General features: G+C 44.3%; 2 protein-coding genes and 2 non-coding genes across 4 annotated transcripts; 2 read left to right on the forward strand and 2 right to left on the reverse strand.

Annotated features, from left to right (window-relative positions):
• The first annotated feature begins 4974 nt into the window (after window positions 1-4974).
• LOC124652894 (probable phytol kinase 2, chloroplastic) lies at window positions 4975-7028 on the forward strand. The gene is made up of 6 exons (XM_047191940.1): window positions 4975-5392; window positions 5747-5814; window positions 5898-6032; window positions 6116-6231; window positions 6343-6457; window positions 6574-7028. Exons 1-6 carry the CDS (start codon window positions 5276-5278, stop codon window positions 6839-6841), a joined length of 819 nt encoding a protein of 272 aa, XP_047047896.1. The 5' UTR covers window positions 4975-5275; the 3' UTR covers window positions 6842-7028.
• A 324-nt stretch (window positions 7029-7352) lies between these two features.
• LOC124651481 (probable phytol kinase 2, chloroplastic) lies at window positions 7353-8887 on the forward strand. Its single transcript, XM_047190569.1, has 6 exons — window positions 7353-7469; window positions 7817-7884; window positions 7960-8094; window positions 8184-8299; window positions 8382-8496; window positions 8626-8887. Exons 1-6 carry the CDS (start codon window positions 7353-7355, stop codon window positions 8885-8887), a joined length of 813 nt encoding a protein of 270 aa, XP_047046525.1.
• A 280-nt stretch (window positions 8888-9167) lies between these two features.
• TRNAI-AAU lies at window positions 9168-9241 on the reverse strand. The gene has a single exon. It is a non-coding gene; the product is annotated as a tRNA-Ile (tRNA).
• A 644-nt stretch (window positions 9242-9885) lies between these two features.
• On the reverse strand, window positions 9886-9959 carry TRNAI-AAU. The gene has a single exon. It is a non-coding gene; the product is annotated as a tRNA-Ile (tRNA).
• Between the last annotated feature and the right edge of the window lie 8832 nt (window positions 9960-18791).

Here is an 18791-nt window from a genome sequence, read left to right on the forward strand (position 1 = left end):
ACCCATAATCAGGTATTGTGGGGGTACTAAAATAATTGGAATGGTATCGCATCCGAACCCAACCATCAGTTTTGATCAAATTCCTCATGTCATTCAAGTCATATTCACCTTCAAAATCTTTCAAAGTCATTTCATTTCACATGTTCCCATCTAGAGTAGTCACTTTTATTTGTTAGCACTAGCAACTAGTCATGAGGGTGCTAACTAGCTTTGATTGCTCTAAGCTAAATTTGATACTCTTGTAGTACTCTATATTTAGACCAAAGTTAACTATAAAAGGAAGCTTTAATAATCAAAGTAAAAGCTTGTAAGAATAAAACTTGGGGTGGGATCATGAAGCATAAAGTAATAGGTGGGTGTGCCTTGCTCTGGTAGAGCTTTGCACTTTGCAAGAATATTAGCTTGCCTTGGTTGGTGTACTGAGCAAAGTGGTCCTCTTATTCCTGGTAGTAGACCTCCTCCTCCTGGTACTCCTCTGTACTAGCGTCTAAAAACGGATACGAGGTAACAATCACCAAACAAGCTTAAAAGCTAGACTAAGCACACACAAGGTTCACACAAGCTAATCTATCATCACCACATTGCTATCATATTGGTTGACTTTGTTTTCTTCTTAAGAAAAATAATTTCCTCTCATTACAAATATTGAATTAGGGTTTCTCTTTAGTTCTTGGAGAAATAATTTCCTCTCACTGAATCTTGTTAAGATTTAATCTTCTCAAATTAATAATGTATGAATCCATGTTGACCAAGGTCAATAATTCATAATTATCATTTGGGAAAATAATTTAAATGAGGTAGAGTACCTCATGCAATTTAACACTACCATACTTATAATTTACATCATCAACTAATTCAACATGAGGTTATGTATACCATGGTCACTACCTCATGTTAAGTTACTTGAGACAAGATTTAAATGAGGGAAAACCTCCCATAAGATTTATTAAATAGTTTTGGACAATATCCATGTACAAGAAATAGCCATAGAGCCATTTTCAATCTAGACCATGATCATACACAGTAACCATGTGATATTTTTACATAAACATGTAGAGTATGTGAAATGTGATCTATGAGAGTTGGAATCAACTCAAAAGATTTTTTGGTTGATTTTTAAATAAAGTTTGAAGTTTGAGAAGGCCCTGACTTGTTATTTTTGTCACATTAATTCTACAAAGAATCTAGTGTTGAGACCAGTGGGGTTGGGTAGGTCTTTTCCCTAGCTATCCAACCATATGAAAATCATCAAATTTGGTTTAGCCAATTTGATTCTATTTAAATTTGAACAAAGCACCAGTAAGCAATTTGAAATAAATCAATTTAAACGAATTTGAATTCGTGGGCCAGCGCGGGAAAGCTTAACGGGCCAAATCGGTTTAAACATGGAAATCCAGCCCACCACGCGTCTCGCACACGTGGGCTGCCTGACGAGGTGGGCTCCACCCGTCAGTCTCACATTAAACGCGAAGCGGTAAGTTTTAAACGGGGCCGCACGATTAGAACTCGATCCAACGGATCTAATTCATCGTCGTCGACGGCGAGAGGAGCTCACTGGCGTGGCGCAGGTGGGGGGTCGGAGAGCTCACCGGTGCTTCGGCGACGGTCGGCGAGGTGTGCAGGGTCGTTGTCGATGATGGCGAACCTCCTGGTACCGGCGTCGTGTCCTGGGGCGACTCCAATCGACGGCGAGCTTCTGCGGCGGTCAAGGGCTCCGGTGGTGAAATTGGGCGGCGCTGGTGGCTAATCGAAGAGAGGAGGTGGTCGAGGAGGTTGAGGGATGAGAGGGAAGCACGGTGGTGTGAAGAAATCGAGCGGGGGAGCTCTCTATTTATAACGGCGGAGGGAGACCGTGTGCTGCGGCGAGGTCGACCACGACGACATGGCTACAGCGGCGTAGAGGGGTAGGCGAAGGCGTGGCGCTGTTCTACGGTTCCTGGTGGTTCTCCTGGCGGCAACGGCGCGGCTGGGCGGTGCCTAACTTGGTCGGGGGCTTGCGGTGTGCTACGCGTCCGTGGTGGGGGGCTTTTCCTTCTCCGGCGACGGCGGGCGCTGGTCGGGGACAAGGAGGTGTCCGTGAGGTTCCTGGTACCGTGGTGAGTCTCAGGGCAGAAGAGGGGGTCCAGGGAGGTCTGCAGTGTCGAGGCGACGTGTGCCCTTGGCGTGCCCGTGGGCGGCGCCCATGCCAGCATCGGCATGTCCTAGAAGTCTTGGGCGCGACGTGTTCCGGAGGCTGTGGCGTTTTTCTCCGACAAGGGCTAGCCCAGGATGGTCCAGTAGAGCAAGGAGGAGCTGAATGGCATGGTGTGCAGGGCTGGAGAGGAAGAGAGTGAGTGATGGCAAGTTTCATGGGGAACATGGCCGGCATGGCAATGGCATTGCCATGTCGGCCTAGTTCTAGGGTTGCAATGCAGAGGTTTTGGGTTAAAGGGGACCAGGGGACAAGGTAGAAACAAGTGGTGTTTAAAATTTGGCCAAACACTATTTCAAATAGTGATTTTGGATTTGGTTTGATTTTGCTCACCATGTGTTTGTCAAAATGGCCGCATGAAAGATCTTTTGAAAATTTTGAAAGAATTTTTGTGGAGTTGGTTCATATAATCAAAGGCACACAATGGTGGTGGTGGTGTGCAAAAATGAATTTGTTTGTGAAATTTCAAAATGGGTAAGATCTTGAATCTGCTTCAAAGTCCCAACTTTGCTTGAGCACAACTTTGAATCTAGCAAGAATTTGCAGGGGTGTGCTTTACCAAAGTTGTTCACCTTGATGTGGTCTTGGATGAGGTGCAAAGAGTTGGAAATGTTTGGTTTGAAAATCTCTAAATACAGAGGCTCAAAGTAGGCATCAGGTTAAAAAGTTCAATTTTGACCATTATTACATGTGAGCACAATTTGATTTCAAATTTGATTTGATTTGAGTTTCTTTGATTCCAAAAGTGTTTATAAGTGTTTATCAACATTTTCCAACTAATGGCACAAGCCAAATTGGCCTAGTTTGAAGATTTGCAAAATTGGCCATAAGCACATAGGTGCATTTTATGTTTTTATTTTCTTTTCCCCTTCTTTGACCAAGGGTCTTTGTTTTGAATTCATGGAGTGTTAGATTAAGTATAGTAAGGGTTTCAAACCATTTGGGCCAAGTATAATGGCATAGGTCAAGATTTGGTATTATGGCTATGTGTCACATATGCCTCTATGTATATTTTTATTTTCTTTTTATTTCACCTTAGATTTAGTTGGTAAATGATAGGTTGGGCTTGTTGAGGTTTTTCAAACCCTCTAGCAAGGTATAACATGGCATAGTTGATTATTTGCAAAAATAACCATAGGCTTACATAGGCCTATTCTTTTTAATTTAATTTTTTTTTCTTTTGTTTTGTCTTGGATGGTGAAATGAAGAGTGGAACATTTGATAAGCATACCAACAATCATCATGGCAATAACACAAGGATTAAGTATGAGCACTATGCATAGCCCTTGATTTAATAAAAGTTTTTGTTGGTTCTCATTTTTGGAAAAAGGAAATTCATTTTCTTCTTTGTTTGAAAATTTGGGATGTTACACTTCTTGAGCAGCATTTGGACGGCCGTGGCCGCGGCCGGCCTCATGGAAGCTCTGGCCCTTCCTTTCGACATGAGCGGCGGCACAGGAGGCGCGACGCTAGGCTGTGAGTTCGGCCGTGGTGGCACGAATAGGACGCGGGCGGAGGTGGAGGAGGTGGCGGCGGCGGCGTTATGGTTTTCCGCGGGCGGCGGCGGAACTTCTGCGCCGACATCGGATGTGGCGAGGACCGAGTAGGGAGAGGTCGGCGGAGTGGCTGAGGACCCATCCATCGTCGGAATGTCGTCGGTGACCGCGCAGAGGCGAAGGGGAATCGAGGGCTAGGGGGATGTTTCCGAACGGTGGTTGGGTGTTCGCGCATGAGCCACATGGATAGCGCGATCTCCAGTGGAAGCATCAGTTTTGGAGTGTCGGAGGGTGTAAAATTGCGTGCGAGAAAAAATTCCAGTGCACGCAATTTTAGTGCGTCTTCTGGCGCGCCTTGTATACCAGCGGTTATTTTAATGTAGGCCGGATATAACGTGTTTGTTGGAGTTGCTCTCGCTACGGTTGAATGGCTGATAAGAGCATGCTCCAACAGTCGCAAAATGGCGCGCTATCGCGTTTTAACCGAAATTTAGCGGGCGCGAACGCTCCCGCGCTCCTCAGTGGAGGCGCCAAATTGGCGCGGGAAAATTCTTTTTCCCCGTGCGCGCTATCGCGCTATCCTACGCGTTAAAGTTGTCGCGCCGCTTCCAGCGCGTGCTATAAAACGCGACGCGCGCGTGCTATAAAGGCGGCGAAGAAGGCGGACCGGGTGGCGAGGAGGGCGAAGCAAGCGGCAAGGAAGAACGAGAAGGAGAAGGAGGAGAAGGCCGTGAGGAAGAAGGAGGAGAAGAAGAATGGCGCCGGCCCGTCGACAATCACCGTCGACTCTTCCTCCTCCTCCTTCGACTGGACGTCGACTCCGATGTCATCGACAAACCGAGCTCCTTCGACTTCCTTTGGGATTTCGAGTAGTGTAGTCTAGTTTTAAATAAATTTGGCTGCACCAAATGTGGGTTGAATTTTGTAATATATTTATATTTCCAGTTTATTTTAATATTGTGTTTGATGTATTACGTATGTAATTATGTGAAAATGTTGTTTTTATGCAACATTTTAGCGCATCTGCAAAAGAATAACTTCATCGCTGCATTTTGGCGTGGCGGTTTACAGCATCCGGCGAAGCTAGCGTCAGCGTACGATTCGAATTGAACGTGCTACAAAAGAACGCCAAATTTTAGAGCATGTATCGGAGATGGTCTAACAGTGCCAAGAAATTAGCACCAAGGGCATGTGGCCGCGCCGAACTTCCGTTTTTTTTTGGTATAGAAGTTCCTAGTATAGGGCTATTGACGTTTATGTGGCACAAAATGGTGTCCCATATAAAAATGCGTAGAATATCACAAGTTGATATAATTCCATGCTCTCTTGCAATTTAAGAAATTGATGAATTCACTTATAGTCAACTCAGAGCCAGATCTGAAAGATAATCATGGAGTAGCACTTCGTATAATTTAACCTGATTGGGGAGAAAAGAACAAGAGCAGCTAGAGAGATTGGCGATAGCGTATTAATTATACAACTGTTTCGGTCTTCCCCTCCTGCAGCAGCCACAAATCTTCGAAAGAAACATTTGACCTTCGACCTCCTGTCTGCTAGTTGGGTCGAAATCGAACTAGCTGGTGGATCCATGTGGCCGGAGAGCCCGCTTCTCCGGGATGCCGGCGCCGCCGTGCTCACCGCAGGCGCTGCCATGGCGGTACTCCGCTTGTGGGAGGAGGTCGGCAACCGCGCCCTCCTGGACCAAGTAAGCTCAGCTTACCACCTAAATAGTTCCTCTTTCTTATTTTTTGTATTTCTTTCAGTTGATGATTGTTTCGATTTGCACCGAGAAAATCTGGAGGAATTAGCACATACTAACACAAAATCCTCTCTTAATTAATCTAAAAAATCATTTTTTGCTCTTATTGTAGTACACCTCTTGCCTTGCTAATTAGTTATAAGTTATACTGAATAGAAAAGAAATTAAGCTGCCGAAATGATTTAGAATGGTAGAAAGTTTGGAATACTGACCCCGTGGTTTAATTGCCCAGACAATGGAGATTCACATGCAAATTATCGTTTGCATGGTATCTGCTCACCTTCTGCTATGCATTTGTAGAAACTCTGCAGGAAACTGGTGCACATAAGCGTTGGGCTGGTATATTTCCTTATGTGGCCTTTGTTCAGGTACATCAGACCACCACCGAAGTTCCTGATTTGGCATCAACCTGTGGATTACTACCTTTTCTAACAATGCTCCTCGATTGCAGTGCAGATGATGTTTATGCTCCGTTTCTTGCTTCACTGGTCATTGTTCTCAACATCATAAAGGTGACCTTGATTGGACTTGGTGTAGTTAAAGATGATGGCGTGGTTAACTCAATGACAAGAAACGGAGACCATAGGTAGTCTCTCACTTTATCTGTCTCATTTTGTTTTTGGTAACAATGAACTGACTATATCTCCATCTTTTTACAATTGTTTTCAGAGAGCTTCTTAGAGGCCCACTGTATTACGCATGTGCTATAACTCTCACTACTATAATCTTTTGGAGGACGTCTCCCATTTCGATTGCTGTCATTTGCAATTTGTGTGCTGGCGACGGTACTACTTCTTTCTCATGCAATTACAATTTTGCCGGGTGCTACATTCTCCTCTGATTGTCCAAGTGAAGGTTTCAGAAAACAGCATAACTATGTATGTTGCTTCTCTCAGGTGTTGCTGACATAGCCGGGAGGCGATTTGGGCACAAGAAGCTCCCTTACAATCCTGACAAATCCTACGCCGGAACCATTGCAATGTTCACCGCCGGTTTCCTTGCATCGATCGTGTAAGCAACAATCTCTATAGTATATACAGCTGGACGCCTGGACCTGAAGCCTGAAGTCATCTTTTGGTTTATTATCAGAAAGACTGAAACTGATACTGATTGTGGTATACCTGCAGTTACATGTGCTACTTCCATCTCTTTGGGTTCGTCGAGCAGACCTGGATCATGGTCGCGGCATTCGGCATCACGTCGCTCGCCGCAGCGATTGTCGAGTCACTCCCGGTTAGCACTCGCTTGGACGATAACCTGACGGCTCCAATCGCCTCTTTACTCATTGGCGGACTGGTTTTCTACTATATTGGTGGTGGTGGCGGCGGTGCCACAGGTGGCGATAGGAGCAGCATCTTTGCAATGGTTGAGATGGTCTTCGCAGGAAGTAGCTAGTACAGGGGGAATTGGAAGGCTTTAATTGTGTTGACACTGCAATGAGTTGCAAATTGCTGAGATGGCCTTTGCAAGGCTGTTTACTGAGTGTTGGTTTAATCCGGTTTGTGTATCTTAAACAGAGTTATGGACTAAATTGTGTAAGCAGCATTTCATTTGGAAGAGCATTGCCCAGCAACATATCTCATAATCAATGTCTGCATTTACAATCGGAATCTCCAAGATTTGCTATTTTACTGTGTCAAAAAAATGATTCGTAATTTCCCCAACATCTCAAATCTTATTACTATACTCCCAAAGATCATCAATAGTGCTAGGACAAAGAGAGTACCAGGTAATACGGAGTACAATTTAACTTGATGCCAAGAACAAGGGCAGGTGGAGATTGACGACAGCGTATTAATTGCCCCTATGCAACAATTGTCGCGATCTTCCTGCAGCAGCCACACCTGTGAGGAAGACCTGTGCTTTGAGCTCCTGTCTGCGAATTAGGACTAGAACCGGTAGATCCATGTGGACGCAGAACCCGCTTCTTCGAGACGCCGGCGCCGCCGTGCTCACTGGAGGCGCCGCGATGGCGGTGCTCCGCTTCTGGGAGCAGGTCGGCAACCGCGCGCTCTTAGACCAGGTGAGCTGCCACTACAAGATCTTTCTGTTTTCTTCTCGTCTGGGATTGATGATTGTTTCGATTTGTTTGGAAAAAATCTGGAATAGATCGCATATGTTTCTGCAATTGTGGTAAACCTGTTGCGTGGCCAAACTCCATTTCTGGAAGGGGAGGACTCCACTAGTAGTTAGCAGTAAACCTGTCTCCTTATAGTGTCATGTAATTCTGGAAGGGCAATTATGCCACCACCAAAATGATTCAGGTTGGCAGAAATGTTTAGAATCCAGTGCTGAAAAGTTACCCAGGCAAATAGGCAATGAAGGTTCACATGCAAATCATTTTATTGGACTTTTGGTCTGCATTTTCAGAAACTCTGCAGGAAGCTGGTGCACATAAGTGTTGGGCTGGTATATTTCCTTATGTGGCCTTTGTTCAGGTAAACCAGACAATACACACTTTTCTTATACTCCTAGAATGTATCACTTTGCTAACAATTATTTCGACATTGCAGTGCAGATGATGCCTATGCTCCATTTCTGGCCTCACTTGCCATTGCACTCAACATCGTAAGGGTGACCTTGATTGGACTTGGTGTAGTAAAAGATGACGGTGTGGTTAACTCAATGACAAGACATGGAGACTATAGGTAGTATATTTTTCCATCTCAGTTTTGTATATATTTGTGAACAATGAACTAACAACTATATCTCTATCTTTTGCTCCTCTTGTGTGCAGAGAGCTTCTTAGAGGCCCGCTGTACTACGCATGTGCTATAACACTCACTACTGTGATGTTCTGGAGGAACTCTCCCATTTCAATTGCTGTGATTTGCAATTTGTGTGCTGGGGACGGTATTAGTTCTTTCTGCTCTTTTGATTCTTCAGGTGAAGGTTTCAGAAAACAACATATATAAATGTATCATTCTTCATTTAGGCGCGGCAGACATAGCCGGAAGGCGATTGGGCAACATTAAGCTCCCTTACAACCCTTCGAAATCTTATGCGGGAACCATCGCAATGTTCTTCTCCGGCTTCATCGCATCGATCCTGTAAGCAACAAGCTATATACTACTCCGTACTACTGAAGACATCTTTTAGCTTTGGAGAGCAAAAGCCCTGAACCCACTTTTTTTCTGAAAGACTGGAACTACTACTGAACGTGTGTAAACATGTTGCAGGTACATGTGTTACTTCCATCTTTTCGGGTTCGTGGAGGAGAGCTGTTCTATGGCCGCTGCCTTTGGCATCACATCCCTTGCCGCCGCGATTGTCGAGTCACTCCCAGTCAGCACGCGCCTTGATGACAACCTGACTGTGCCGATCACCTCTGTGCTCGTCGGTGGCTTGGTTTTCTACTATGTTGGTGGTGGTGATACCGGGAACGGCGATAGAAGCAGCATCTCTGCAGTTGCTGCGATGGTCTTTGCAGGCAGTAGGTAGTACAATAAGAAGACACTGCAGGGGATGGCAATTGCTGAGATGATTTCTGCAGGCTGTTCATGGAGTCTTGATTCAAATGTTCGATCCGGGTTGTGTTTATTCAACAGCAATCTGAATTAAATCGTGTACCAGTATTATTTGTCATTGTCATGTCAGCAGCTATGTTAAAGGTTCTGAGTCAAACTGTAGATAGGGGAATTGAGGAAAAAGAAAGTTCCAAGGGCACAAAAGGGAGGCAAAAATATAATCTGAAGTAGAAAAGGTGTAAGAAAAAAAAAATTGGCCCATACAGGTCTCGAACCTGTGACCTTCGCGTTATTAGCACGACGCTCTAACCAGCTGAGCTAATAGGCCGTACTACTGAAGACATCTTTTAGCTTTGGAGAGCAAAAGCCCTGAACCCACTTTTTTTCTGAAAGACTGGAACTACTACTGAACGTGTGTAAACATGTTGCAGGTACATGTGTTACTTCCATCTTTTCGGGTTCGTGGAGGAGAGCTGTTCTATGGCCGCTGCCTTTGGCATCACATCCCTTGCCGCCGCGATTGTCGAGTCACTCCCAGTCAGCACGCGCCTTGATGACAACCTGACTGTGCCGATCACCTCTGTGCTCGTCGGTGGCTTGGTTTTCTACTATGTTGGTGGTGGTGATACCGGGAACGGCGATAGAAGCAGCATCTCTGCAGTTGCTGCGATGGTCTTTGCAGGCAGTAGGTAGTACAATAAGAAGACACTGCAGGGGATGGCAATTGCTGAGATGATTTCTGCAGGCTGTTCATGGAGTCTTGATTCAAATGTTCGATCCGGGTTGTGTTTATTCAACAGCAATCTGAATTAAATCGTGTACCAGTATTATTTGTCATTGTCATGTCAGCAGCTATGTTAAAGGTTCTGAGTCAAACTGTAGATAGGGGAATTGAGGAAAAAGAAAGTTCCAAGGGCACAAAAGGGAGGCAAAAATATAATCTGAAGTAGAAAAGGTGTAAGAAAAAAAAATTGGCCCATACAGGTCTCGAACCTGTGACCTTCGCGTTATTAGCACGACGCTCTAACCAGCTGAGCTAATAGGCCTTTTTTGTTGAAGTGCAGATCTATAACTATAAAACATAGTATATATCATAACAACAAAACGAACATAGAACAAATCAGTGCGTGGATCAAACTAGGGAAACTATCGAGCCTAGTCTTTGTTCTCAGGCCACATGCCCGCCGACGACGACCCCTGAATCGGCATCGGATCAGCGCCTTCTCGCCGGCGGTCCCTCCTTCGTGTCAACCAGAGGCGGATGAAGACAGAAGTGAAGAGTAGCGCAAAGACGAGGAGGAGGAGCAGCAGCATGAGCTCCCCTTGCACCTTGTAGCTCCTCTCATCGTCCACCATCCGCGGAGGCCTGCTGCCATACTCCGCCGCCGGAGCTGACGACGGCTGGGCAAGCCCGGTGCCGGAGGCCATGGCTTCTAATGATCTAAACAGTAAACACAGCTGGTAGAACAGCGAGCTGGGAGAGATCAGAGATGCATCACGAGATGGAGGGAGTTTCGTGCACTTATTTGATAGTGAATTGACCAAGCCAGTGAGTGGACGACTCGTTGCGTGGTCGTTTCGTGTCGCCAAACAGGGCGAGGCATTTTGGTACTAATGTCTCGATGGATCTACTCAGGATGGCGACCCATGCCGTGAGCCGTTCGTTCACTAATCTTAAGCTTGGATATTCTTCTTGTGTAAGCAATCAATATATATATGGATGATATGTTGAAGAGAACCAGTCGCATCGAGGAAACTAAAAGTAACATTGAAAAAAAAAACAAGAAGTCAAACCGACAGTAAGGACTAAAGTCAGTTCAAGTCGTTGTCTTTGGCTCCACTCCCACTAAATCAACAACATATAACATTCATAAGCTAGACTGATCTCGACGTGTCTTTTTAAAACGTACGAATCCTTCAGGAAAATTTAGTCATTAAAAAAAAGACAACCTTCCTTTTCTAATTTCTCTCTACTCAAACTAGATGGCTGCCCTAATTCTCTCTACTCAAACTAGATGGCTGCCCTAAAACGATGCTGACATCGCACTATTGTAAAATGATCTAAAATCGTTGAAGGCATAGTGACCGAAAACGTTCATTTCAACAGACTCCACACTACTACAAAAAACTTTTCCAATGGTACACCAGTTTTTACCATCAGCAAGCAGCGTACATGTGATGCGCCACTATTAATATGTCACTGCTACCAACTACCAATGGCGCACCACTTAATGCGTCGCTGGTAGGACACATACCAATGACGTACTAGGTGGTGCGCAACTAGTAATTGGAAGCAGTGGCTTGCGCCACTAGTATGTGCCTAACTAGGTGCGCCACTGGTATAATTTCAAATTTTAATTTTTTATACGTTATACGTATACAATTTGAATATAGTATAGCACATTGTATACAATTTGCAAAACAATATAAATAGACAATGTTGATCAGTGATAAGACTAACACAATCGTAGTTCATTACATTAATTAATATTCAAAATAGCGACATGTGTCAAAATATTAGACAAGTCTAGATCTCGAGATGGATCGAGTAGCAAGTTCATCATCACATTACAAAGTCAACTAAACTACGATCACATAGAAGAGAAAGTCACGATGAGCATCATCACGATGAAGGTAATCTCCATCTGGTTCCTCCACATCTCTCTCTCTCTCCGGCTAGATAGCGCATGTATCTACCTTCTGTCTCTGTCCTAGTGGTATACCCTTTGTAGAATTGTAGTTGTTACCATTGAAATGGTGCACATGTCTTCGAAAATCTTCTCAATCATCGTAGACTACGGGAACCCTACCCTTGTATACGACATACGGCGGCATATCTATGACAAGATAAATAGTACGTCAGTAGCCAATTCATAGATAATATATTTGTCCAAGAAAAAATAAAGATTTAATCATGCATGATTACATGACAAAGCATCATATAAAGACACACCCAAAGCAAGCGCAACACCAAATCAAATGCGCCAGAAATATGCATGTACATATGAAATGGTCTTATGCTCAACCTTTGTTATTAGATGACGCCAAACCAACATAGATATATTCATGGAAGCGCCTCGCCGGTGTCGGCTGCGCAAGCACGAAGGACTGCGGGCAGGCAGACCCGCGCGGGCACATCAAACCGGCGCGAGCACATCAAACCCACGCCACATCAGCGATGAGCGCCGCTGGACCATGAGAGGGCATCACCTTTTTGCGGTCTCTCAAAGCGGACCCAAAGGCGGTCGTGGGAACTCCCCAACATGCGGGCATGGTGGATGCGATGACGCGAACAACGGATTTGGTGGATACGATGGTGAAAGTGCATGGAGCCCCCATGTGTGGTTTTGGTAATTAATGACAATCCCTATGGACTAATGTTTACATTGAGTTATATTTGTAGGAGTTTTTCATAGGCAATGCTTGAACCATATGTTGGCTTCAAGATTGCAATAAGAAGCAAATGAAGAAGATCAAGTGTCAAGTATGTCTTGAAGGTGAAGATGAAGTGAGCTCTCAAGGTTAACTTCAACAAAATGAAGTGCAAGTTCAAGATGAGCCAACTTGAAGAGATCATATGCTTGAAGGCAATGCTTGAACCATATGTTGGCTTCAAGATTGCAATAAGAAACAAATGTAGAAGATCAAGTGTCAAGTATGTCTTGAAGATGAAGATGAAGTGAGCTCTCAAGATTAACTTCAATACATCAACGAAATGAAGTGCAAGTTCAAGATGAGCCATCTCGAAGAGATCCTTTGCTTGACTCTTGCCATCCATATGGTGATCATGGATATGTGAAGATGCGCCGAAGAAGAAGCTCTCCCATGGTGGATTATGGGGGAGCAATCCATATGGTGATCATGGATATGTGAAGATGCGCCGAAGAAGAAGCTCTCCCATGGTGGATTATGGGGGAGCAATCCACAAGACTTCGTCAAGCAAGCACAATCAAGAAAGGCGTTCCATCTTGTTGCGGTCAAGATCGTCATCATCGAGCTCAAGTGGAATGCGCAAGTATAAGGTTTGCTCTTGATAGGGTTTCTTTCTCACCAGTCTCATAGTGTAGTTGGAGACCGGTTTATAGTTTAGTTGCCGTACTATCAAGAGGGCTCTCGAGTGAGTAACTCGATCGTATCCTTCGGAGAGCTCAAACCTTTGCATCCTTGCATCATCTTTCTTGGTTGTTATTTGGATCTTATCCATATGGTGTTTTAGAGATTGTGCTTATTCTCATGACAAGCTCTAGTTCATCGAAAGCGGATTCCGCATGAATCACTTGTTGCGTTTTCGATATTGGAGTTTTTCTCGGTTTCTCGTATTGAGAGGTTTCACTCTAAAATCTATAGAAAAACCTACCCCACTTGTTCTTAAGCTTTTCACTCTTTGTGGGGTAGCTCTTGTCATCTTCTTTACAACAAAATTGGTTTCACCTAAATCCGAGTTTCCTAACTCAAGTTGTTGCATTTTCCATATTGGAGGTTTTACCGGTTTGCCTTTTATAGATAGGTAAAACCTTTATCCATTTGTTTCTATCCTTCTTTGCTGTACTATGATGTTTCTATACATATTGTTGTAGATCTCGTTGTTTTGATTTCAACGAGCCCAAGATCATCAAAATCGGAGTCCGGATGCAAAAGTTCTTAAGGTTTTCGTACCGGGTGTTTGGGTATAAACAGGGAGGCCGGCAGTGCCGCTGGGAGCACTCCGACACTGCCACCGGGAGCACTCCGGCACTGCCGCCAGGACGCGTTTTTGGCCCCAATGGGCAGATTTCTTTGCCCCTATTTAAGGGGGTCTTCTTCCCCAACGTTCCCCATCTCTCCTAGCTCGTTTTGCCCCCCATTGCTGACCCTCTTGAGCTTGCTATCTTCCTCTCCCTCCAATGATTCTTGCATCCATTTGAGGGAAAAGGAAGAGGAGATCTAGATCTACATTTCTACTAATCAAATCCATCTCTTTGTGAGTGGAACTCTCTAGATCTTGATATTGGTGTTCTTTGTGAATTCCTTTGTTCTTCCTTCCTTATTCCCCCAATAGCTTTTGTAGTTTTGTTGGAATTTGAGAGAGAAGGACTTGAGCATCTTTGTGGTGTTCTTGTCATTGCATTTGGTGCATCGGTTTGAGTTCTCCACGGTGATTCGTGGAGGTGAAAGCAAGATAGTTGTTTCTCTTGGGTTCTGGGAACCCTAGACGGATTCTAAACCTTTGTGGTGATTTGTTGGGAGCCTCCAATTAAGTTGTGGAAGTGTTTCCCAACCTTTGTGTAAGGCCCAGTTTCCGCCTCGAAGGAAATCCCTTAGTGGAACCGTGACCTAGGCCTTTGTGGCGAGGGTCACCGGAGATTTAGGTGAGGCAACTTCGTGGCGTTCGGTGTGTGGTGTGAGTACCGCATCTTGGGGTGAGGCCTTTGTGGCGTTGGTGTGCATCGAGCAACCACACCTCAAGGTGAGCCTCTTGTGGCGTTCGGGAGCACTAAGCCACCGCACCTCTCCACCGGAGATTAGCACTCGCAAGAGTGTGAACTCCGGGATAAATCATCGTCTCCCGCGTGCCTCGGTTATCTCTATACCCGAGCTCTTTACTTATGCACTTTACCGTGTGATAGCCATCGTGCTTGAAGTTATATATATCTTGCTATCACATACTTACTTGTATTGCTTAGCATAAGTTGTTGGTGCACATAGATGAACCATTTCTTAGAATAAGTTGTTGGTGCACATAGGTGAACCATAGTATATAGGCTTTGGGCTTGACAAAGTAAACGCTAGTTTTATTCCGCATTTGTTAAGCTCATCTCGTAAAAGTTTTAAATCACCTATTCACCCTCCCCCTCTAGGCGACATCCGTGTCCTTTCAATTGGTATCAGAGCGAGGTCTTGTTGCGGTCAGAAACCCACCGGCGAGCAGCGACGGGCAACACAGTAGAGCCGGGAGGCTCCCAGGATTGTGGTTGACCCTGGTCCCTCGGGCGACGGCCCGCAATGCCTTCTGGCACACGTCCTGGTGTTTACGAGGGCGTGCCACCTGACCTATACCTGGTCAGGAAGGTGATGGATTGCTTCGACTAGTTTCCTGCATGGCAAACACGTAAACATTAAATACGAGCCCCGATCGGCTCTTAAGTTGTTCTGTGGATCGGCTCAAAGAGCCGATTGCCCCATGGTTCATGTTAGATTTATAAGGACATGGGGATCATGCTTTATCAATATCAAGCTAAGCTAATCTACGATAGTCTAGGGTTCTCACCGTATAATCGGAACATCCTATGCGTAATTGAGCCTAGCAGATACGTAAGATGATGGAAAACCAGCCCTAAAGAGGCCTAAAAACCAACGTGAAGTTGATCCCCGGAACAATCCCTCTAGAGCTTAATGAACCACACCTTACGCACTACCGAATCCTTCAACCCGTTTATAAGGCCTAACCATACGGATATCAAACCAATCCTTGAAGAACAAGGAGCAACTATAACGGACTAGATCTACTAAATAAAGAATCAAGCAAGATGCTGCCCTTACACCTAGAATAGGTGTAAGGGCAGCTAGATATCGAGGGGTAGTGTAGCTAAACAAGTGCATCGTGAAAGCTTTGTCATCAACCCCAAAACACCTAAGATAAGGGTGTTTCTCGCCATAAAAAAGTCTTCAGCACGAGCAACACCAACAACGAATAAACTGATACTGCCTAGATCGCAAGATGCGATCTAGGCAGTGATACGTCTCCGACGTATCGATAATTTCTTATGTTCCATGCCACATTATTGATGATATCTACATGTTTTATACACATTATATGTCATATTTATGCGTTTTTCGGAACTAACCTATTGACGAGATGCCGAAGGGCCAGTTCTCGTTTTCTGCTGTTTTTGGTTCCAGAAATCCTAGTAAGGAAATATTCTCGGAATCGGACGAAATCAACGCCCAGCATCCTATTTTTCCACGAAGCTTCCAGAACACCCGAGAGCCACCGGAGGGAGCCCTGGTGGGCCCAGATGATAGGGCGGCGCGGCCAGGGCCTGGGCCGCGCCCCCCTATTGTGTCACCGCCTCGTCGCCCCTCCGACTCCGCCTCTTCGCCTATAAAAAGGTCCCTGACCTAAAACCTCGAGACGGAAAAGCCACGGTACGAGAAACCTTCCAGAGCCGCCGCCATCGCGAAGCCAAGATCTGGGGGACAGGAGTCTCTGTTCCGGCTCGCCGCCGGGATGGGGAAGTGCCCCCGGAAGGCTCCTCCATCGACATCACCGCCATCTCCATCAACGCTGCGGTCTCCCATGAGGAGGGAGTAGTTCTCCATCGAGGCTCGGGGCTGTACCGGTAGCTATGTGGTTAATCTCTCTCCTATGTGCTTTAATACAATAATCTCATGAGCTACCTTACATGATTGAGATTCATATGATGATGCTTGTAATCTAGATGTCATTATGCTAGTCAAGTGGGTTTTACTTATGTGATCTCCGGAGACTCCTTGCCCCACGTGTGTAAAGGTGACAGTGTGTGCACCGTGTGGGTCTCTTAGGCTATATTTCACGGAATACTTATTCACTCGTTATGAATGGCGTAGTGAAGTGCTTATTTATATCTCTTTATGATTGCAATGTGTTTTGTATCACAATTTATCCATGTGCTACTCTAGTGATGTTATTAAAGTAGTTTATTCCTCCCGCACGGTGTAATGGTGACAGTGTGTGCATCCGTGTTAGTACTTGGTGTAGGCTATGATTATGATCTCTTGTAGATTATGAAGTTAACTATTGCTATGATGGTATTGATGTGATCTATTCCTCCTACATAGTGTGAAGGTGACAGTGTGCATGCTATGTTAGTACTTGGTTTAGTTGTGTTGATCTGTCATGCACTCTAAGGTTATTTAAATATGAACATTGAATATTGTGGAGCTTGTTAACTCCGGCATTGAGGGTTCGTGTAATCCTACGCAATTAGTGGTGTTCATCATCCAACAAGAGAGTGTAGAGTATGCATTTATTTATTCTGTTATGTGATCAAAGTTGAGAGTGTCCACTAGTGAAAGTCTAATCCCTAGGCCTTGTTCCTAAATATCTGCTATCGCTGCTTGTTTACTTGTTTTACTTGCGTTACTACTGTTGCGTTACTACTGCTTGTTTACTCGTCCTGGGCAAAGCACTTTTACGGTGCCGTTGCCACTCGCTCATACTTATTTATACCACCTGTATTTCACTATCTCTTCGCCGAACTAGTGCACCTATTAGGTGTGTTGGGGACACAAGAGACTTCTTGCTTTGTGGTTGCGGGGTTGCATGAGAGGGATATTTTTGACCTCTTCCTCCTCGAGATCGATAAACCTTGGGTGATCCACTTAAGGGAAACTTGCTGCTGTTCTACAAACCTCTGCTCTTGGAGGCCCAACACTGTCTACAAGAATAGAAGCTCCCGTAGACATCAAGCTATTTTCACGGCGCCGTTGCCGGGAGGAAAGGTAAAAGGTACTCACACTCCGGATCTCGGCTACTAAGCTATTTTCGCCGTTGTAAGTACTCGAAGCTATTTCCTTTAGATCCTGCAATTGCATCTTTTTGTTTCTTGTTTACACTAGTTAGGCATAATGGACAACAATGAGCTTCTTATTCTATTTCCTGATTTAAGACATGGATGGTTTGATGCGAAAATTAAAAAACCTATGGAACATATTAGTATGAATGCTTTGAACACCATTGTTGCTAATGATATGGAAAATTCTAAGCTTGGGGAAGCTGGTTTTGATGAGCATGATCTTTTTAGTCCCCCAAGCAATGAGGAGAAAATTTACTTTGATGATACTTTGCCTCCTATTTATGATGATTATAATGATATTGGTCTTTTAGTACCGCCTATTATGGAGGATAAATTTGATTATGATTACAATATGCCTCCTATATTTGATGATGAGAATAATAATGATAGCTACTTTGTTGAATTTGCTCCCACTACAACTAATAAAATTGATTATGCCTATGTGGAGGGTAATGATACTTTTATGCATGAGACTCATGATAAGAATGCTTTATGTGATAGTTATATTGTTGAGTTTTCTCATGACACTACTGAAAGTTATTATGAGAGAGGAAAATATGGTTGTAGAAATTTTCATGTTACTAAAATGCCTCTCTATGTGCTGAAATTTTTGAAGCTACACTTGTTCTATCTTCCTATGCTTGTCACTTTGCTCTTCATGAACTTGTTTATTTACAAGATTCCTATGCATAGGAAGCATGTTAGACTTAAATGTGTTTTGAATTTGCCTCTTGATGCTCTCTTTTGCTTCAAATACTATCTCTTGCGAGTGCATCATTAAAACTGCTGAGCCCATCTTAATGGCTATAAAGAAAGAACTTCTTGGGAGATAACCCATGTGTTATTTTGCTACAGTACTTTGTTTTATATTTGTGTCTTGGAAGTTGTTACTACTGTAGCAACCTCTCCTTATCTTAGTTTTGTGTTTTGTTGTGCCAAGTAAAGTCTTTGATAGTAAAGTGAATACTAGATTTGGATTGCTGCGCAGTAACAGATTTCTTTGCTGTCACGAATTCCGGTCTGCCTCTCTGTAGGTAGCTCAGAAAATTATGCCAATTTACGTGCGTGATCCTCAGATATGTACGCAACTTTCATTCAATTTGAGCATTTTCATCTGAGCAAGTCTGGTGCCTCAATAAAATTCGTCTTTACGGACTGTTCTGTTTTGACAGATTCTGCCTTTTATTTCGCATTGCTTCTTTCGCTGTGTTGGGTGGATTTCTTTGTTCCATTACCTTCCAGTAGCTTTTAGCAATTTCCAGAAGTGCTAAGAATGATTGTGTCACCTCTGAACATGTGAATTTTTAATTATACACTAACCCTCTAATGAGTTTGTTTCGAGTT

Source organism: Lolium rigidum, chromosome 5 (assembly GCF_022539505.1).
Source record: "Lolium rigidum isolate FL_2022 chromosome 5, APGP_CSIRO_Lrig_0.1, whole genome shotgun sequence".
Lineage (NCBI taxonomy): Eukaryota > Viridiplantae > Streptophyta > Magnoliopsida > Poales > Poaceae > Lolium > Lolium rigidum.